General features: G+C 34.2%; 1 protein-coding gene across 1 annotated transcript in view; it reads right to left on the reverse strand.

Moving 5' to 3' along the window:
* Window positions 1–9,593: 9,593 nt before the first annotated feature.
* The window catches only part of Uev1A (Ubiquitin-conjugating enzyme variant 1A), a 45,871-nt gene continuing 31,594 nt past the window's right edge, over window positions 9,594–23,870 (reverse strand). The window contains exons 3-4 of the mRNA XM_081745962.1: window positions 17,393–17,518; window positions 9,594–14,715 (exon numbers count right to left, since the gene is read on the reverse strand). Of these exons, the coding sequence (XP_081602088.1) occupies window positions 14,575–14,715; window positions 17,393–17,518 (267 nt within the window). The 3' untranslated portion in view covers window positions 9,594–14,574. The remainder of the gene's footprint in view (window positions 14,716–17,392; window positions 17,519–23,870) is intronic.

The raw sequence follows: 23,870 nt of genomic DNA on the forward strand, positions 1-23,870 counted from the left end.
GAGAGAGATACGAAGACTGTCGAGACATCTATCGGCAAAAAATTCCTTTAAACCAGCCTTAAGTAGTAATAGGTTTGTGTTACCATTGAAAAAGATATCAGGCCATTAAGCCTATCTCAAGAGCAAGGAAGATAAAAGTAGTTGTACACATACACGATCATCTTGAATTCGAACTACCTTTAATATTTTTTTTCTTAAATGTAATTTTTTGAACTTTTTTATGGCTTATTATTACACTTAGTAAACATTATTAATTGAATTACACTTTTCGTGACTCAAAACTCTTAATATGCTCCATAAGTTTTACCTGGTGCTGGCAAATAATGGCTAAATTGAAGAACTACTATCAGAACTAAACTATTGTAATTTATGTACATTAACATTAAAAAGATTTATGATACGAAAGATTTATATTACCTAACAAAATTCAGAAGTTCTATGTAATAAGAGCCCATAACAGGAAATCATGTTTTGGGAAAATTGCGTGTCAACATTTCAAATATAGATATAATTTTTATTTAACGTTTGTGCATGTGCACCCTACAAGAGAAACATGCATTTATTCTTTTTATTCTACAATACAAAAAAAAAAAAAAAAGTTTCATTACAACATAAATATGAATGTTTCTAAATAGGGTTACATAGGCTTTTTTTTTAGAGGGAACGACTTTGCAGGATTCACGCGTTTATGTATCGCAGCAGTTGTGTTATACACTTTGTGAAAATGAATTTAGAAATGTAATTGGAAAGTAAGAAGCACGGTATAAAGTAAACAGAACAATATACAGGGGGTTAACAATCTAAAAACACTTCATACAGGACACGTAAGTTTGGCCCTCCTCTGTACAACACGTGTTGCCGTTGCCGATCGTTTTTTTTTTTTTTTTTAATGTCATGTGGACCTTTCTCTTCCGTCAGCAGTAACCAGTTTACCTGTGAGTGTCGTGGTGTGGAAGTGGTGCGATAAAACGTGCGACCTGACAGACTTCCAAAGAGGCATGATCGTTGGTGTCCGTCTGGCTGGAGCTTCAGTGACAACAGTGGCGAACATTGTGGGGGTATCGAAAGGCACTGTGTCCAATGTCACGATGGCATACACTATTCATGGACAAACGACGTCTGCAAAGCACAACAGTGGTTGAAAGACAATCCTGTCAGATAGGGACCGGACGGCATTAAAACGGATTGTAGCAGCTAAAAAGAAGACCATTGCATTGAAAATTACGTCTGAATTCAATTCCTGCTACAGAATCCAGTTTCATCGAAAATAGTGCGACGGGAACTTCATGAAATAAAAATACATTGCAAGGCCGCTATCGCCAAACCCCTGGCATGGTAGAAATAAGACAAGGCAAGTCCATCAGCGAACGCGTTTGCGTCCTACTCGCGCAATGACGTCACCTTCGACACACGCTCGGGAAAGGAGTCGCGTTGTAGTCTGCTTGCTCCCGTATATCCTCTTTGTAACTTCAATGTGAAATTACTGTTTTCTTCTGACTTCAAGATATCTATTTGCTATTTCTGATTTAGATGCCTATTGTATTACTGGAATTTTATTCCGGCATGGGAATATATTTAATTTTTTTTTTAAATGCACATGAAAAGAAAAGTAGGGTAAATCAAGTATTTCAATATACTCTTGTTACATCCAAAACAATCAAACTTTAATCTATATATACGGTATAAATAAGTTTCCCCACAACCTTAGAAGTATTGTCCGTCGTTTTTTTTTTTCTTTCTTAAATGGTATCCCCAGTAGGCCTAATCCGCTTGCATTTACCAATCTTTTTTTTTTTTTTTTTTTTTTTACTGAATTCAATTCTCTCACTTTACCACTTTCTTCATTTTCTTGTAAAATATTCTTTTATGGTAAGTTTTTCAGTTGCTTGTTTAGTTCATTTATTCTTATGCATGTTCTAAGTCGGATAAAATATGTTAAAACTTTCGGTTCGCACTTATTATCAAATTCATTTTGCATGATACTTGTTAATTTTCTAATGATGCCCCATTGGTCCAAATGTTCCTTTGATAGAAATGTCAGTCCTCCTTTTGAGATTAATTTTGTCCAGTTGTATTGCAGCAGATTCTTCAACAGAAAGCTGTGAATATTTGATTTTAAATTTGAAACCTACCCGCCCAGCTATAAATTCAAGACTGTTCTTCAAGGTCATGCTTATTTAATGAACATATTTCATCTTCATTTTCATTTTCTGGTAAAATATACATCAACAGTTGCACTGTTGTTCATAATCATCATACAGTACGGAGTTTTTCAAGTATATATCTTCAATTAATGTAGATCTTACTGTTTCCTGCTGCTTGGAAGATTCTTCGATAGCTTTGACATTTTTACCGTGAGTAAATAAAGCAGCAGAATGCTTTCCCATTATATATATCCTCTTAGTCTGCACTTAAATCGTAGAGAATCCGGATGGTCGTTGCTTGAACCCATGCCTCTGATATAAGAAAAAATTCCTAAACTATCTTGACGTAATTTCCTTGTCAAAAGCATTTTTTTTTCTGCATATTGTTGTACTTTGATTCTTCATCAAAATGAAAGGAACAATACTTCTTTCTTTTTATCTACTTGATCTAAACAAATAATTTTAGAAATAATAGATTAGAAAATATGAAACTTGTAACATATTAAAGGGAGTTGCTTAAGATTGAAATTATTGCATAATAAAAGCCATAGCTATGAAAATATTGGAATAAATTATCTTCTATTATCCTGATAAAGAAAATAAAGTTGACATACTGTAAATAATAATAAAAAAACACGTGAATTTAAATATAAATTTTCATTCCAAAATACTCTCTTATAAACCACTGCTGAATATTAGAAAATAAGCGCATATGTATTCAAGTTACGTGATTAATTTGGAGCTTCAAAAACAAATACCCAGAAACCGACATGTAAAGGCTAGCTCATGCAGATTTTTTTATTGAATAACTACCTTCGGTTAGCCGGGGACTTTGTCCCCAGACACCTGCATTTACTTTTCCCACGGCCTCACTTCTCATATTCCTAAAAACTCTAATCTTAAGGGATCTTGAGATATAGTATCTTATTATAACAATTGAAGCGCTTAGGATGAAAGTGTTATGTTACATTTTTCGAAACGTTAAATTTTTGCGGTTTATACACGTAGAAAGTCATGTTACATAACACATCATTTAGTGAGTCCTCATCCCAGTGAACAGATTTGAAAACGATAAGGGATGTAGGGTACAATTTCCCGAAATGTACAATTTGTTACATACCATCTTTATCCTCTAACCGCTTCAATTACAACTCGGAATTATTTTTTTCCCCGTCTTTCTTCCTTTTAACGGCAATATCGAAATCGCTAAAATACATAATTAATTAAGATGTTTATACTCTTAAGGGATTGCGGGAATTTTTATTTTATTTTACCAATTACAACCCCAACATTTTTCCGTTTTCTAAGGAAGCATTTAAAAAACGCAGAAACATGTCTTTAATTGCTTTAAATTAAAAACCTAAACACCAATTTTCATGCCAATAACGTTGAGAGGTTTCATGATTTAGCTGTCCAATTATAACAGCCCTGGTTTCTTTCCTTCCAGAGCAAATAAAATAAAAAATAAAACGCTTACATACATATCTAATTATTTAAAATGAGAAGTCCAAATATCGAATTTCATGTCTCTAAGCTTAAGAGATTCCGAAATATGGATATCTTATTATACTACTTAAGTGTAATTCCCACCCCTTTCTCATTCTCATTTCTTTTGCTTCTCGTCTAGGCCAAATATCACAAAACGCTAAAAGATGTGTATAATTGTTTTAAATGAGAAGTTCATATACACCAAACTCCATGGGCCTTATGCAGAGTCGTTTTGATGTATGATTAGCGTTATACTAAATAGTTCGACTAAAATACGTTTCCTCCAGTATTCAAGCCTTTAGTATGAAGCTAATCATACTTCAAAATGACTGCATACGACCCTATATCTTTAACATTCAAAGATTCCAAGGTATAGATGTTTTAAGATAATAATTTCCACTCTTCTTTCTCTCCATTCCCTTCACATTTCCAAACATGCTTTTTTTTATGCCCTGTTGGGAGTTGATCAATCAGTCAGTCAAGACTTGATATTTTATAGAGATATACATAATAAGCAAATTAATGCCAAAAGCAGTATTTAAAGTGGTAGTAGCAAAGAACACGTATGTTGTTACTGTATACGGTATATTCATTCATTTGGTAAAATTACTTAAATCTTCCTGGTTTGGAAATGAATGGAACTTGGCATTCTCTTCGTGTTCATTTTACAGCCACACACAGCGCATGAGGGCATCGTTAAAGCTTTCAGAGTCAATGTAACAAATATAGATAAGTTGCACAGTACAAAATACAATTTTTACACACACAACAGCATATAACAAATTAACCAAATGTTAAAATCAAAGAAAACGTAGAAAACCTTCAATAGAAATACAGCTAGCCACCTGTCAACTGAGAGGGCGAGACAATAGTATCATCTTGTTCGGAGGGTCAGTGATTTGGTGTCGAAGGTGACGTCACGTGAACGGACAGGCTGCGCGTGGGTTATTTCTACCATGCCCCTGGTCACAGCAGTAAATTCGAAGCGGCATATCCAGTGGTGCAACGACCACAAGGCGTGGACTCATGAGCAGAGGAAACACGTAATGTGGTCCGATGAATCGACCTTCACCTTGTTTCCAACAACCGGTCGTGTTTACGTATGGAGAACACTGTCGCAGGCCTATGATACAGTCTGCCTGCTCCCAACTGTATAGCATGGGGGTAGTTCTGTTACAGTATGAGCAGTGATATCGTGGTTTTCTGCAGGTCCCATCATAGCCCTGCATGGAATGATGAATGCTAAGGCGTATGAGGCCATTATGGCGGACCAGGTTCTACCCATGGCCCAAATATTGTTCCCTGATGGTGACGGCATCTACCAAGATGATTTGTCACGCTGCAAAAACGGTGAAATCATGGTTTGAGGAGCATGACCAGGAGCTATCATACCTCCCCTGGTTCCCACAATCACCAGATCTTAACACCATTGAACCATTGTGGTCTGAGTTAGAAAGACGTGTTCAGTTTCATTACCCTCCACCAGCATCCCTTAAGGAACTGGAGCATGTTTTGGAGAAACAATGGTACAAAATTCCACACCACAATTCAGGAGCTGTATACGTCCATTCCAAGTCGGATCCAAGATGTTTTGGACGCAAAAGGAGACCCCACAACATACTAGGTATGATTTTCACACTTTTGCAAATGTTTTAGATTTTTTTTTTTTTTTTTTTTTGTTCAACCCCTGTATGTGTAACAGTAATACATTAAAGTAGTCCATGCATTATGTAGGGCTGGTAAAACATACCGATGATCATCATCTTCTGCATCCTCCCTGTCTGGTTCTTAGTGTACGGTTCGACCTAGACGGAACAAACTCCCTACGTCTCGTTCTTTACACGTCTTCTCTGTAGTAGGCCTGACATCAGGACATTTTGTTGTTCCTTTGAACTACTTCCGTAAAATTGAGCAAACAAGTCTTCTTGTTTCTCAGCATTTAAGTTCTTTTACATTACCTGTCCACTAGTGCAAATTGCTTCTCGGGAATATCTTTGCCACTCCTTGTTCTTTTCTTTTCCTTTGCATTACGATCGCTTTTCGACTGTCTTATATTCCAGGGCTCATAGTGGTCTGGTCTCTCGCAAATAGTTGAAAAGTGTCCAAAATCTCATCATGCCCCCTTTTTCCTTTGTCAATTTCTCCATCATCTCTCTCTTCGTTTTGTTTCATCTTTTCTTTTTTACTTCTTCTTTTTGAGCTTCCTCCTTTCTTAGGTTTTCTAAGTATGCTTTGTAGTTACGGTAAGGAGACTTAGCAGATGTAAGAAGCTTCTGAGTAAGCAGAACTAGTTCTGGCCTATCTCCGAATTTCTTCATCTCAAATATTATATTTAACTTAGCATTGAGAGTTATCAAAGCCATGCAATATTCAAATTCATCACTTACTATTAAGAACAACATACAAGAAGCATAAGACAAGACGAACATGATGAACCACACACACACCGTTGAGCGGACCGTTAACTATTACGAGAGAAAACTAAAAGACTATTATGATAGAAGAATGAATCACAGAAAGGTTCTCAACCCCACCTTGACAGCTTAAGCATCCACCAACCATCCACTGTGCTTTAGAAAGAATAAAAGCTGAAGTGAGAATAAAGCTGACTTTCACATGTGGCAGCAAGTACTGAAGCTTTCAAAAGAGTAACGAGTAATAAATGCCTTTTTTTCATCTATTTTATATTTTTCTTAGAAAACTGCCAATACAAAACATAAATCACACGAAAAGGTCACTTTACCTCCCAAAAAAGTAACTTTTAGTGACAAATTTGAAAAAAAAAAAAAGTAACTTTTAGTGACCTACTTGAAAAAAAAATAACTTTTAGTTTAAAAAAAAAAAAAGACTCGCTATGAGCCCTGATTTTCGAACTCTTGCGAACTTGAGCTAGCACACTGCGACGTGTTCAAAAGACTACCCCACCAATATAACTGCAGAAATACTCGCTTTCGTCTCGAGACGACCTCGAATCCTTCACTGTAGCAACATCGAGACTTACGATATCGCAATGAAATTTTACAGGTTTGTAGAATTAACACAAAGGAATTTTAAAATGTAATCTTCCTAAAAAGAGCCTATGCCGGTATGGGCCCCTATTACATAGAACTCCTCAATTATAAATACTCTTTTGAAGGAAACTAACACTGAATAAAACGTTCACAGCTCATACTGGAAAGTTTTTTTTATTTTTAATCCACAAATCGTGACCTATCATCGACTGTGTTCATGCGGGGATCACGATTATATGTTAAGGTCATTGTTATAGGGTATCAGACATATCTTTTTAAATCGATTGTGATAACCAGACAATGAAATTAGATTATTGAAGATATTCTGTTTTGGAGACGAAATTTGTTGAATTCTATTGCACCTATCGCCCGCTCAGAAACATCTCACCATAATTTTGCAAGAACTACACTAAAATTTACTGCGTATTTTAGTAAATGAACTGAGAATGCAAATTTAAACAATAAAGTAACTTTGAACTCACTGAATAACGGGCATTGAAAAGTTTAAAGCAGGTAATTCAAGTCCAAGTAAACATTTAGATTATGGACACAGAATTAAAATAAGTCGATTGTTCACGAATTATTTTACCAAAGACGTAAATAGGAGGACACGCATTATATGACACTGAAGCTCAACAAACGTTCAAGTTGTTTACTGGAATACGATTCTTCTTTCTTCACCGCGTTATTGAAGGGTATACGATTAAATTAATAAAATGGGGGCTTAACTGGAGTGAAAGGTTAATATTTCCTTACTATAACTGCAAACTTGTTGCCCATACTAATTTGATAGTTAAAAAAAAATACGAGGGTCGTTCAACTCAATCCGGGACTTTTCTCCTTTCCAGGTTTAAATGGACGCCTAGGCTGACGGTTTTGTATGCAGTAGAAACTGGCACCTGTTCCTGGTAGACGGCGCTCATTTCCCGCGCTTCTAGATAGACCGTTATTCAAGATGGCGGACAACAGTGTGAAAGTCTAGGTGGAACAGCGTGTTGTGGAAGTTTTTAGTGAATGAGGGCATAAAATGTGCTGAAATTTACAGAAGACTTCAGGTTCAGTACGGTGATGAGACACTCAGTCGCAGCAAGACATTTGAATGGTGTAAGTACTTCAAAGATGGCCGTATCTCGATTACTAACGATCCCGGTCGTGGTGGATCACAGCCCACGGTAGGTCATTCCTGAGAACCTTCAGCGCGTGGAGCAGCTGATCCTGGACAATCGTCGCATAGCCTGTCGTGAAACTGCGTGAGGTTATGTGGAAAAATAAATCCACTTTCACATTTTGAAATTTGTTCTTCTATTTGTTTTAAAGAAGTCCCAGATTGACTTGAACGACCCTCGTATAAGGTTTACACAGTTGTCTACTATCAGCTATATTATTCAATAAACACATTATTGTAAATCAGCGTTTCCAACTGGGAGGAAGAGAGTGTGAAATGGGAGCACAGGGATGGGTCAGCTACTGAAATAACTACATTCGTAATTATAAATATTACGAATGTTATAATAAAGAGGCATTAAATTACATACTGTACAATCACTATTGAGTAAGACTGAATTCATTAAGACCAAAACGTATAAAATAATAGTGTACTACAAAGGTATGCAGAAGTCTTGCTGGAAATAAATATAAATCGAAGGGAATGGTTATTATTATTCAAAATTCAATAATTTAATGTAGCATCTGACATCGCAGGCGTCAGACAAAAGGTATGTATGAGTATGACCAACAAGCGGGAAGTGCCCAGGGTTTACGGAGAGGTGCATCAAACAAACAAGGTTAGGAGCCACTGTTCTAAATAAAGACCGCTAGTTAGTAATCAAGTTTCCAGCAGCTATTCCAAACCAATTTATTATTAGAAACAGTAGTACACTGATAGTATTATACACTGAAGGAAAATATTGAACTACCTTGAAAAGAACGGGATTTCATGAAAAAAAAAAAAAAAAAAAATGCATTTTCAAATAGCACTCTCCCATCTCTCTCTCACTAATCTCACACAAAATACGATTTGATCATCCAGTGAAACCTAGAGTTCTTACTAATTCCTACTGAAGAAACAGCCTGTTTGCGGTGAACAAAAACTCTCAGGTTGTTAGCTGTTTCCTAAAAATAAAAATTGATATCTAGAGATCGGTTAAGGATTTTCATTCCTCTTTTCAAAATATTTTAAAGTGGGTACTTGCGAATAGAAGTCCACATTTTAATACAATTCTTTTCGTTCAATGTATTGTAGCAGAAAGGTAAATGGCTTACATCAAGCAGACATGATTAGTGTTGCAACGTGTTCCCTGAAGATCCCGAGTTCTTGGTGATCTCGGTGCTAATTGCGTAAATGTATACCTTTCGAAATTTTAGAATGACATTCTGTAATCAACAGACGTTAGGTATAAATACAAACAAAACATAAATGCAAATGGGACTATCATGATGCAGAAGGCAAATATTTCTTAGCTAAAGTATTTAGCGTATAACTCAAATGTCATACAAGGTTTATCATACCTAATAGGTCGAAGCGTCATAAAGTGTTGAGGACAATTTTAAGGAAATATAATTACCACAAAAATTTCATATCCACTTCTCAAAAGAAAATACAATCTGTACTCCACTATATTAGTGTGTCTTCGAAGCACGCTTATATGTGAATTATTCTGCCACGAATAATTATTTTCACAGTACGTGACTAGCACCATAATGGGAATAAGCCTTCACACATTACATGCAATGCTTTTGATTTTCCTCGACAGGTCTTAAAGTACGAATTAATTTCACTTAATTGTTAAATCATTAAATGCAATATGTTCAGCCATTATAAATAAACTGTACACACAATGCTATGTACAACAAAAACATGTATATCTCATCAATGGCTTCTCAATTCAGTTCTGCAATTTTTGTAAATACTTTTACATTTAAATTCATAGTAGCTAGTACTGTAAATTAGTTTTTACAGAAAAATGACACCAAATCGAATTTCGGCAATTCAAAAACTGTATACATATACGTATATATTCAGGGTGTCACTTGGAAAATACAAACGAAGCGTGGCATGGTATCAAAGTTTAGAAACCCCTGAATATTCTGGACTACCATCAACTACAAACAATTGTATATTTAATGCTCTTCACATCATGTCTTTATATTATAACTGAGCATACTCCAAAATCGAGACTTGTTTTAAATCATTTTCTCTGAACGAATGACATAATACTGTCTTGTAGCACATAATTTAACTCAAGCTAGTATAATTATTTAAGGGTACGCATGTTCATCATTTCTTCCTCTTTTATTAACTGCGTCTAATACTTAATACCCCATTAACTGTATTGTTTCGGGGCTCCCTGATATCTTCCTCGACAGATTGGGAAACTCACTAGCAATCCATCTCACTTCTCATAATTCACTCTTCCACTATTTTGTTCATATCAAATTGTAAATTCCCTTACACTAGAATTCTTCAGTTAAAATTGCTTATTGCTGTGAGAATCTTATGCATATAACTTTTATAAACACATGTTATTTTGTGCTAGTTTTTACAAACTTTGCTTCCTTCTAACAGACACTTCCCGAAGATATCCTTAAAATCTTAACCCTATAAAGTTGATTATACATTAATTCTCGATGATTTAATTGCTGTAATATTATTCAAAATATATAAATATTTATATAATAAAATGTAAAGTACTTAACTAATTTATAAAAAAACAACACGAATTGTCTTAAGAAACATTTAAAAGCAGTTATAGTGCTACCTCGTTATCAGTTGGTTAAGTACTTTATTATCTATATAAGTATTTACAAGTTTTGAATAATATTACTGCAAGTTAAAGAACTGTGTACCCATCGAAAATTAACACGCAGGATGTTCATTTATTGTGTAGCCAAAATTGGGCGAAAAATGTGTGGTTTCAAAGTTACGAGATGACAAAATCGAGAAAATTGTAACTTTGAGGCTGCCTAGTTCGAAACCTATGAAAGATATCGAAGATGGTTAAAGAAATATTAGAGGAACTAGTACACTGTCTATCTAAATAATCAAGTTTCAGAGTTGAGATGTATCACCGCAACGGATTTTATAGAGGAAGCCGCGGTATAGGTTCCGCTCTTAGACCTCTTTTTCTAAAATCATGTGTGGCGGTACAACCCAACTCTGAAACATAGGTATTTAGATAGAGCTCCTAGCTTCTCTAATAGTTCTTTAACCGCCTTCGATCTCTCTCATAGTTTTCGAGCTAGATAGCCTCAAAGTTAAAATTTTCTCGATATTGTCACCTCGTAACTTTGAAACAACGCATTTTTCACCCTATGTTCATAAAACTTTTAACATAGATTTAAGATTATAACAGTATCTTCAGAAAGTGCTTGTTATAACTGAACATAGTTTGTACAGACTAGCACAAAATTAAACAGATGTTCAGAGAAGTTTCCCTGTATGCTTTTTTCACAACATTAAACAATATCCAATGAAAAGAATTCTAGTGCAAGGGAATTTACATTTCGACATAAACAAAATAGTGCAAGAGTAAATTTCGAGAAGTGAGATTGTATTGCCACTTAATTTCCAGATCTACTGAGGCAGTTAGAGAACACCGAAACAGTACAGTTAATGGTTGAAAAAAAAAAAATTTTATATATATATATATATATATATATATATATATATATATATATAACTATCAACAATTTTGAAAACAGATCTAAATACAGTTTATCCTGACGTTGAGAGGAAGTAACCCTTCCAAAGTTATTGAAATCTGTACTTAAAGACCATTTACGTTATTGATACAACACGTCGAAGTAAGTATGAACTTTTCGCTGGCAATTACATTAATCTCAATAGTAGCGCGGTACAGTGTGAAATATCCTTTACTACTTACGAGGGACTTCTGCGTAAGTGGAGCATTATTCCTCGATCATATTCACCTGATCCCATGACCATCACAGTTCGAGACGGCGAATAAAGAATACGTTTTAATATTTTTTCAAGATCTAAACACATGGCTGACGAACATTTTCATGTATATATGCGTAGAAAATAAATAAATAAAGCACCATAGACGACATATTCCGTTTAAATTAATTTTTTTTTTTTACACTAATAATTTTTCCTATTAACTTGATCATACAACTCTTCACTTTTGAGAAGAATTCCAGCGAATCACATTTATTCAGTGTCGTAAGATGATGTATTCATTTGTTGTTTACATAAATGAACAATTAAAAAAAAAAAAAAAAAAGTGTGCTGTTCTTTTAAGTATTACCAAATACCTCTTCAAATGACGTATATCTGTTGTTGGTGCCTATATTATAAAAGCATTTATTACAAATTATTGGAACCGTCTGAATTAATCTAAAGAAAACGATTCCCGTCTGCAAGTCTAAATTTAGCTACAGCATTAATCTGAAACATGTATTAGAACGTTAAATAGATTGCAAAATATTTGACGAGTTGACTGTTACGCCAAACAGAAGTTCAATTTACTATCTGCATTATCACTACAAAACTGTACCAGCCTATTTCCTTGTGGACATCAACTCTTTGAACAATAACATTAAGCATATTTGTTTTTGTTTTAGATTAGGTACAAGAACATAACAAGATTTATATTTATATATTTCTCTCTTAGACCATACAAATGTACATTTTGCAAAAAAACTTATTTCGGACCAATATGGACAAAATTATGCCTCTGTGAAGTTATGGATTACAACTGAGCTGGTAGGAGAGACCTTGCAGTAAAGCTCAATTTTACTGCGAACTATTAACACACACTGAACTTCTTTACTATACATTGCAGATGACTACAATATATGTTTGATGGTAGCTCATTGCAAAAAAGCGAATAGATATAGAAAAAAATATATGTACACATTTAACATTTCTTGTGTTTAATCTCTCGTACTTCACCACTTCACTAAGTTTCATACTTAAGTCTTACTTAAAAAACCTGGAGGGAGGAATATTGCATAGCGATGAAAATTTTATAAACACCATTTAAATATTCATAATGAATTATATATTATGTATATATATATATAACTGGCAAGTACATAATTTAACTTATTTTGCATAAAATCCTACTACAGTATATGTCCGAATTTGCTGAATTTTACTGATTTTTTGATTCATATAACTTAATTGGACATTCAATATTTGCTGTAACATATGAATGAATATTAAAAAAAAAAAAAAAAAAAAAAAAAATACAGTACCAACTTACATATGCAGATTATTTCTAAATCGATTGGAAAACATTAGCAAAAAAAAATTAGATGTTCGGCTTGTCATTTTGAGACGTTGCACTAATTACTTACTTGTTATCTTGTTTTTGAAAGGTATGGCATTCTTTAATACATATTTAAGAAAAAAAAAAGAAAAAAGAAATAAAGCAATATTTATTTTATGTGGGCGCTTGAAGACATGAAAACTAATACACCAGAAACTTTAATTTCAAATCGCTTACAAAATCGAACGTAACATTTCATCGTAAAGTGTAAATTAAATATTGAAGCATAATTTCCAAGCATTTTCACCTCAACAATCACAACTTCTTCTACGCTGACATAAGACATCTGTGTAGGTGAACTCGGTACAATCACACACAACACAGACATTTTGGTTAGAAAAAAAAAAAAAAACTTTGTGTATAAATTCGCAACTTTTCACCATACAGATTTATAAGCGAAGTTAAGAACAAGTTCTTAAACAGATTAAAAAAAAAAAAAAAAAAGTCTGAAGATGGAAAGTCCATCTTCTGCACAAGGGCATTAATAAGAGACACTGTATGTGCGAATCCATGCCTATCGAGTTTCGAAACTAGTAAGACTATGACTTTTTAAAATAGGCCAAAATTTAAAAGTTAAAACTATCAGAAATCATATTATATTAGAAGGAAAAAAACTACATTGTTGGCATGTATGTGTGTGTGTATTACTTCATACATTTCTCTTGGCTGATTCCATTATTTAGAAAAAAAAAACTGATACAATGATAGTTGATTTTGGCAACTTCTATTTGCATGCTCAGGTTATTTAATATTTTACAGAGGTGAAAAATCCTAAAGTACAAGAATTACTAATGCGGTTTCAGTGAATTTCTGTACCTTCTTTTACACTTTAACATTTTTCAACTAAGATTGCAGACGAAGTGCTTCTTCATGCGTTATTCATCAGACGAAAGGAAAGAAAAACGTCACAAATGGAAATAAGAAATATAGCAAACACAAAAGTAATGTCTGATGCAGGTCTCCCCAATTTCACATTGTTCCTTGACAGCATATTGGAAGGCAGAACGTCAGAAACATTATTTTCATAATGTATATACATATATGTCCATATACACACATGTAATACAACTATTAGCAATTAAGAGCTATTACTTTTTGTTTATTTTGTTTACTAAATAGTCCCTACCTGCATGACTTTTTTAAATATTTTTCTTTATTTATATATATAGATATAGATAAATATTAGATATCTAAGTTCCCGGATTGTTTCGAAAAAGGCATGCCTAGTTTGTCTTTTTTTGTTCATTTAACTATGAAAATTCTCGCGCAACCTTATTTATTGGGATTAAGCTATTCCTGCACGGCATTCATTTCCACAACTGATATATAAAGCACCATACCTCTGCCCATAACTAACCTCTCCAGTCAGAGTAGTGCAGTGTCAAACCAAGAGACAAAGTGCAGGTTTTTCACTCACAAGCTTTACAGAGTATGGGCTATAAATGTTTGTAATAAAAACAATATTTAAATTTATTGATTGATAGATTAGATTAGATAGACTGAGAGTTATTTTCTTAAAGAGATTTTTTTTTACAACAAAGTACAATGCACGTACTCCGAACGAGAAGATACAATAACTCATGGGCTTGTTATGTAAGTGTACCCCACGAAACCGAACTCCACTTTCCGTACATGTGGCTAGAAGGAACTTCCTTCAGGGGGTTGAGAAAGCTTCAAGTTCTCCTTCAATGTCATTAGCCTTCGTAGCTCCTGCAATACAGTCTTAATTGTGTATTCTCGTTGCCATCTTGCTAAAACTGGGACAGCTCTGTTATCAACCTGCAAAATAAAGTATCTAACATTAATATGTACACTATATATATATATCCAGGGCCGTGCCGTGGAAAATCAGCGCCCGGGGCGAGAGTATACGACGGCGCCCCCATACATATATTCAAACAATTTTTCATATCTTTTTCCTTTTTTCTCCCGAATTTTTCACCCCCTTACTTCGGCGCTCGGGGCCGTCGCCCCGCTCGCCCCCTTCCCCCACGGCACGGCCCTGTATATATCACCATCATCATCATCATAGGTATTCTGCCATTATTGGCAGGTCACTTGCCGCAATAGAGAAACTTCCACGGTCTTCCCCTAACCTCTTCGTCTTCACGTACATACATATAAACTTCTCTATAAAACGCGCCCTCGAACCCACTTCCTAATATTTGTATACAATTACACGTAAAGGAGTTATTTTTAACTTTTCTTAACTCGTAAGTCGTCATGTACATTCGTACACAAAATATATAACATTTACTTTGTTTTCTCTACGGGAAGCTACAATATTCTTTATCAACTACTATAAATCATAGAAAGACAAAGCTGCCGCCAATAGTACAGAACTGTTTCCTGCTTGGCAAGTGCGACAAGATACATTCTGTATTTTATTCGGAGACATGGGAGACAAAATTATATACCTTTTTCTCTTCTGACTAGATAATAATCTGTACTTAAACTAATTTTTTAATAATCTTCAAATCAAATGAAGGTTCCAAGGAGAAGAGGGAAAGCGACTCCTCGGACCCACTACTATTTTTTTTTTTTAATTATTTAAACTTATGAACTATTTTTTTATGGCAAACTATCTACATAATCGTAACTAACAAATAACTAAAAACAGAACAATTGGCTGATAGTATTTTTTTAAACTACATTTTGGGTTCGAGTGACCCCTCTCCCGCTCCTAGGGTTTAACTAGCTTAAATGTCTGTTCTTTCCATGGGGAGAACAGGTTTGAGGAAAGTAAGAAAGTATTTGTATCTTCTTTTCCCCCTAGAATATGCATTTCAATGAAAGTGCACGAAAGTGATTCAGTAGATCTCTTGTCTCGTTTGAGTCACATAAAATGATTTATATTTTAGTTTTATATTTCTTTACGAAGTATGCATATGTAATAACTCAATATGCCTTTTTTCGCCTAAATTATCTTACTGATTTTTTTTTTCCTTTCCTTCTGCGAATCACTCAAGATTATAACTATATATGGCCCACAGTTCGTTATTTCTACTCTTGTAATAACTAATATGCACAGTATTCTAATCTATTCGCAACATAAATAAATATCCATTAACAGGAATAGCTTAAAAGTCAGATATATTATTGGTATTTTCCATTATACACCAGGAAGCTTACATAGGTCCTTGTAGTATATCCTTCTAAATCACTATGTCATCATTTACATAAATAAACAAGTACCGAGATACCACAACATTTAGTAACCGAACTCAATATCGGTTCGTTGTCATAGCGACAAGTAAATAACAACAGTGGACACAAATACTTGGAATAAACAATAAATAAATCAATATTAATTAGTAGAGTGTAAATTATTTTAATTTTTCTTTTTCCTGGTTATACACAAACGTCATACAAACATTATCGTTGCCAATATCCTTAAACATAATATCCTGCATATTGATCTAATCAAAATTCTTGAAGTATTTTCTCAAGGTATCTTAAATGGTGATAAACACAAAAAGGCATTTATCATTCTTTAGAACACTTTCCGCTCAAACTCGCCTGCACAAATTCCCGACTACCATTACTTTCTTAGTTAATAATCTTGTAGTTCCATATTTAAAAAGTCAGTCATAATAAAATAAACAATGAAGTTAAAATTCTAGAAATAAAGTTCAAATGTATTTAGAAAGAAAAAGAAAACGGATTGCTATGCAATTCAAATAAACAAGATCAACCCATTATCATTAGTTATATATATATATATATATATATATATATATATATATATATATATATATATATATATATATATATATATATATATATATTCTATATGCTAGCATCAGAATGCCGTTACTAGGGGCGTTTTCTCCTTCTAGGGAACCCTCTCGGGGAAAATAAGTGTGATAAAACTAATTATGCCAGGGTCCACTCACACTCATCATGTATCAAAAATCATGGTGCAGCCGTCTAGTAGAAAATAAATCTTCGAAAGTTTGGTTTCTTTCTGGATGAATCTCGTACGTTATTTTTTTAAATAGCAAAACTGCTTTAAAAAAAACTTAAATGGTGTTGAGCTTTGTATACGATCACGACTATGACGAGTAATATATACTATATCGCAGACCAAGGGAAGAGAGATAAACTCCAATATGTTAACAATATGGCATCGACTAAGTTTATTGCATCTATTTTTCTTTCTTTCTGTACATTCTTCGCTAAAAAATGAAATCTTTGAGTTTTACGTCCCACAGTTATGACATTCTTCGCTAACTCAGCTTAAAAACAATGTTCATGGCTCCAAATTGTTTGACATGTAATACCTTCTTTTCTGCTCTTAAAATGGCTGGGATTCAAACCCTTAGAACACAATATAAATCTAATGCTGTGAACCAACATTTTTACTTTCTATCGTCATCATTGATGTATTGATCCTAATTCAGTTCATATAATGAAACTGCCAACAAAATGTAAGTAATGCAAACCAATAACTTACCACACCTGTAGAGTTGTTTACACAATTCATATTAATCCTAGAAATAAATTTCACGCCTGGTGGATCATCTGGATACCTCTGTCCACATTCTATTTTTAAACTATACATTCTATTTTCATATGGAGTCTGAAACAAAAAGAAAGAATGAAAAATAATTATTTACGAATTAGAATGCCAAATATCCTTACATGTTTCTATGTACCATTAATAATTCAACGTTAGTGTACTTTAAGTATTTGCATTTAATCTAATGGAAGTTCTGTTTTTCATTAGCTCCTGTAATTGGGTAAAGTAATATTTTTATGTATATAATACGGATATAATTTGCACAGTTCGTTAAGAGTAACTACCATCATCTACAATATACCGTGGAAATCCTAATAGGATTACTATATTCCTGTATGATTTCAGCAACCAATCCTGTTGCCTTCGACAGCTAGAGACTAATGACGAGCTTTGGCTTAACAAGTACTTTATGCTTTTAACATTAGTTTTTTTTCTTTTTTATTAAAAAAAAAAACTACGTTATTGAAATGTTGGTAATCAAGAACCACATACTAACTTACAACTTATTTGTACCTATACAAAAACAATCTACGATATTACTCTTTATATACGTTTCATACAATTTAAATCACTTCACTTCAATTGTTTGTTTCTTTTTTCTCCTCTCCTTTCACACATCTGTCCATGTAGAAATCTGAAAAATTGTGTCACTTGTGCAAAGTCAGAGAGGTTTGCGTTTCTGAATGAAACTGTTTATAATTAAATTTCAATTCTTGTCCAATTTAACGATCGATGTTTAACGCGAACACACATCTTTCTATTGGTGACGACGTTTCCTTAATAACTCTGGCTACCTTTGAGTTGTGTTTCGTTATACTTATACGAGGGTCGGTCAATATTGTTTTTGCCTTCATATAGAAATGTTGTAGCTAGCTAGTTGAACGATATGTACGAAATAACCAATGTAACTATGACCTTTTATGATTCTAGCTACAGAACTGTTGAAGATACGGCATCAGGAAACAGTGAGAGTGTCAGAAGTAAAATATTGTGCAGTCATAAAAGTTTTTACGTCTAAAGGAGATTGAAAGCCAAGGAGATCTACGACAAGATGAAAACTGTTTATGGTGACATGTTACCATCATTAAGCGCTACTAAGACATGGACGAGACAGTTTGCTTACTTGTAATTGTGATTCGTGAAACTTATTAATGCTTCCTAGCTTTGGGCTCTCTCCTACAGCCTTGTTCATGGAGGATAAAAACAGGAGGAAGGTGTTCTTTACATTGCTTTTTCTCGATGAGTCCGCTCCTTCTTATTTTCCTGTTTATATTGTTTTTCCTCCTGTTTTTATCCTCAATGAACAAGACTCTAAAGAAGAGTACAAAGCTAGGAAGTATAAACGTTTCAGGAATCACAGCTACAAGTAAAATCATTAGGCGTGTTCGCATATAGTCTGAAAGTGAGCGCTTGAGTTTGGAGGACTAGCCGAGAGTTGGTAGCCCTTATACAGCGATTTCTGGAATTGTAAGAGTGTTGTTCTTACTGATTACCTAACCTATGGCCATAGCGTGACTAGTACATATTGCAAGTGGTGGAAAAACATCATGATAACCCGAAGGTAAACCGCCGTGGCATGCTCAATAAAGGTATTCATCTCTTAGTGGACAATACTTCCGCGCACAAAGCCCATGAAACAATAAACGCTGTGTAAAGCCAAGGTTACCAATTACTGCCCTATATGCCATATTCTCCTGACCTGAAGCAGTTATTTTTTTTCTTCTTTCTTCCCAAAATCTAACAGCCGCTGAAACACTGAAGTTTCTCTTCAGACATGTTCTAAAAAGGATTTGGAAGCTGGAAGACCGGTTGCAGAAATGTTACTTTGCATGATGACTATATGGAAAAGGACTAACATAAAGTGTGTGAGTTTCAACCTTCTACCTCAACCCTCACATACCAAGGGAAAAAAAAATATTGACCGACCTTTGTGTGTTTTGATAATCCAGAAATTGCGGATTCCTGAACTTTTGTAATGAAGAACTACCGCATTGGAGTGACTTAGAGGAACATCAGAACTAGGATAAGAGTATATAAAACGTACAAAAGTTTAGGATTAAGAAGTTTCTGCTTATTGAAACATCTAGCTATAATTAAACACAACTCAGAGAAGGTCAAGGTTGTTCAGGAATGTCATCCTACTCGTTAGAAATATGTCCGAATCACATTAGAAAAAAAATGTTAAACTTAGACGAAGGAAACCTAGACAAGAATTGGGATTTAATTATTTATAATTTCACTCAAAGATGCAAACGTTCGTGACTTTAAATTGTAACGCAATTTTTCGGATTTCTATACACGCAATTTCTACATAGGCAGATTTTTATAAGTAGAAGAAGAGCAAGAAAGCAACTGAATCATGGCGCCTGTTCTGTTCCCGTGTGCACTAAAAGCTCCCCTCTGTTTTGTTTGACTCCATATTTATGTTTAAGGTAGTCCACTTTAAAAAAATTTAGACACATGATTTGGGTGTGGTCGATAAGGGCGCCATCTTGGATTCCAATAAGGCGGCCACGCGACTACATCCATTCATGCTTATACAGTAATATCCCATCACAAAACAGATACAAACCTTATTCTGGTGCCAAATTAAAGATAATGGATGTTTCAAGTGATTGAGTTAATATTGTTCCTTTACGTTGTCGACATTTTAAAATATGGCTGCTATTATCGTTATAAAAAAAAAAAAAATCTCAGCTTCATTACATTCGTTTCTTAGCAATTAGTACGAAACTGCCAGAGATAGGGAAAAACACCTTGAAGTAAACGTTATTGAATTGAATGTCACCTTTCCAACGGTACTTATATTATTCATGCATCTTAAAAATTGAGGGAAGTAGACCATTTTACGTAGTCCAAGGTGTTAGATTTTGACAAATCAAATTGCACTAAGCAAAGTGCTCTTACAAATAAAGAGGAAAACATTTGTAAAGATGCCCAGTATTGTAATACGTTACTTTGGGAACCCTGCATCTCCTGACAGAAATAGAATTTGGACATTGATTTATAATAGCGTTATCGATATGGCAGCCAAACGGTAGTGTACTGTGGTCCCGTGTTCTGAAAGGTACCCTCTGCTTGACTTCAGATTCATGTTTGGGGTGAGGTGCAATTCTTTATCCAAAAAAAAAAATTGGTTACATGATTTGGGTGTGGTCTTGGATTCCAATATGGTTGCTCTGTATATGCCTACTTCGTCGCAAAATTTCACGTCCGACGAAAATTTTTCATTTGAGTAAAATTAAAGAAAATTAAGTTCATACAAACGCTTTCCGTTTTCGGCTCAAACAGACCAGCAATGTGTACCTCTTTCGTATGTTGAAGGCGTTTATAGAATCGCTAAAAATAATAAGCTGTTGTTACCAGACAAATTTAAAAATATCTTTATAGGGTTGGGAGCTTTTAGCTTTCCACTCCACGTCTCGGTCATTAACTTCTGATAGTGGTGTGGAAAATGTATTTTTTGAGACAAACATTTGGACATAAAGATGCAAGGGTTCGAAAAAAAAAAAAAAAACTACTTTTTTGGAAAAGAAACTCGGTTTTTTCTGCTTCAGATTTTTGCTTGGGAAATTTTAGCCTTTTTTCAAAATTCTACCTTAAATTGATAAAGCAGACTTTGTTTCGTTTCTCTACAACACAAAAACTCATTTAATTAGTGGTTGTGCAGGTAACAATGTAAAACTTCGAAAATAAACGCTTCAAAAGGACGAGTAAAGCTTGAAGATTTTTCCAGAAGTTTCAAGTTGCATCTTATTGCTACTAGTTTCTCCACTCTTTCGGTGCGTAGACGATTTCGCGCTTTAGTGTGGATATTCCCAAAAGTTGACCAAACACGTACCGAATTTTCTGTTCATGGATCATATGCGTAATAGACTGTTCATCTCAGCGTGTGGTTTCCAAGGCTCTAGAATATATAACCATTATCATGGTTTACCCAGTCGTGAAGGTTTCTGAATTTTTAGCAAGAGAAATTTAACATTTCATTATGGAACTCTTCCTTAAATAATAATAATAATAATAATAATAATAATAATAATAATAATAATAATAATAATAATAAAGAAACTACGGAATACATTTAAGTCAAGCACATTGCACAACAAACGTAAGTAAGTGGTTAGCTTTTGCGCTTCTATCGGAAAGTTCAGGATTCAATCCCGCATTTGACCATTCTGGCAAAGTTTTTCTTAATTCCATCTGTGAATGTAGAGAGAGTGCGTGCACTGAGAGTCCTAGCCAACTTCCTTTCTTATTGTTTTTTTGCGAAGAAGGTTAAGGTGGGGGAAGGGGTCTTTCGGACTGAAGCCTGTTCCCCGAAATTGCGCAATTTCTACAACAAACGAAACATTTGTTATGCCTTTACTCATAAACTTCAAGCTTCCCTCAAATAAAAATTAGGAAATTTTAGAAAAAAAACTAAAACTAAATATTAATAAGAAAAACCCCTCCCAAAATACTTTTCTAAATCTGCCGTTTATTATCAGTATAAAATCGTTTTTACGGTTGTATCCAAAAATTATTGCTGAATATACAAACGAAAAGGAAAAATTAGTTATGCCTGTACCCATAAACTTCACACTCCTCTCAAATAAAAATTAGGGATTTTTAGAAAAAACAAACATTAATCAGAGAAACCACTCCCAAAATGCTTTTCTAAGTCCGCTACTGATTATTTGTATAAAATGGTATTCAAGCTTGTATCCGAAGATTATTGCTAAATCAATGCACAGCTACAGTATAACAGAAATGTGGAAGTACATTCTGACGAATATATTGAAAAACGTAAGTTTAACTTATGTGCTAGAAGCTAAGAGTACTAAGAAATGAAACACAGATGACTAAAAATGAAATGATGTAAAGGAAAAAAATATCGATAACTCAGAAGTTAAAATGATGGTGAATTCCAGAGCGAAATATGGCATTTAGGTCATGACATCTTATTTAACTATAGAGTATGCTATGAGAAAGATATTTAGATTTTTAAAAAAAAAAATGAAAATGGAAAAAAAAGCGAAAATTTCAGTTTTTACAAAAAAAAAACGGTTTTGTAAAAAAAAAATCAAGAAAGCCGGCTTTTTTGCATCTCTATTTGAACCACATGTTATATTGAGTATTCAAAGTGACACGCACTACTCACAAGGATTGAGAGGTTTCAGGATCTTATTAGAAGCGCTGATGCGCACACAGTGGTTAGTATTTCCTGACCATAGAAACACAACGATAAGTAAAGAACGCAACGTCAGTAACCCTACTGAATTTATGAGTTGATTGCAAACGCGTAAGTGAAATGCAGAAAAATGTGGATTTTGTAAATGATCAGTTGTCTGCTTATGATAAACCCTTCAAGATATTTGTGGATAATGATATGCAGAATAGTGACATATTCAAATACTAGCATCAGTTTGTCTTATCTTTATCCAGTTCACGAAACTGAATTCGTGCACTCATGGAAGCGGACTAGGAACTTGTTTGTTGACACAGTGACCAGAGTAGTGACGTTGCAAAACCATTTTCCCACAATATACGATGACTGTTACTGGCAGGTTTGTAGTGAAAAGCACTTTTCTCAAATTTAGATCTATTCCAATTGGTCAAGGGTTGGAGTAGCATTCCAACAAACCAGCCAAAGGACATGGAGGCATGAAGGCGAAGAAAAGAACATTAAGCATGAAAAAAAAAAAAAAATGAAAAAAAAAAAACTATGTGCAATATGTGATCTTACAACCAGGGTTGGCAAAAACCATGTTTTTTAATTGGAAAAAAATATATTTTTGTACAAACCCGGTTCTTTTGGTTTAAACCAGTTCCTTTCTTTTTTTCTTTTGTTTTGCTTAAATAATTTGCTCTGTGTGTTTATATCACATATGGACAGAAATAAGTTTGTTTCGTCTTGGAGTTCTTATGCAACAACCGGGTTATGTTGGAAGGGGTCACATAAACTTAAAGCGGAATCCAAACCGCTTCTCGGCTTACATCCGGGAGAAAATTGTCCTCCATTTGAACTCGAAACCGGGACTAATTGACCACAAATGCGATACGTCTGCCGACTCACTCACGAAGGACTCCTGATAAAAATACGTTGTACTGATCTTTACATACTTATTAATATAATTGTCAAGAGTCATTTCAGAAGGAGAAAAAGATAAACAGTTGCACAAGTGAAACCATTATACAGAATTACATATGGACAATTTCAATATACTGCGGAGTACAGAACAACTAATTTAATCCAAGTTAGTTCACTACGACCTTTATTAGTCCAAGTTAAAGAAATATGACCACTTAATTTGCATATGAGTAAGAAAAGTGAATAAAGATACGAATTATTTGAGCCCACTTTGGCTCTGACTCATTTATACATAAAGATACCAAAGGTACTTCTGATTTCAATAAATACCTCTCGTGGGGT

The sequence above is a fragment of the Thermobia domestica genome, chromosome 18 (genome assembly GCF_964235325.1).
Source record: "Thermobia domestica chromosome 18, izTheDome1.hap1.1, whole genome shotgun sequence".
Lineage (NCBI taxonomy): Eukaryota > Metazoa > Arthropoda > Insecta > Zygentoma > Lepismatidae > Thermobia > Thermobia domestica.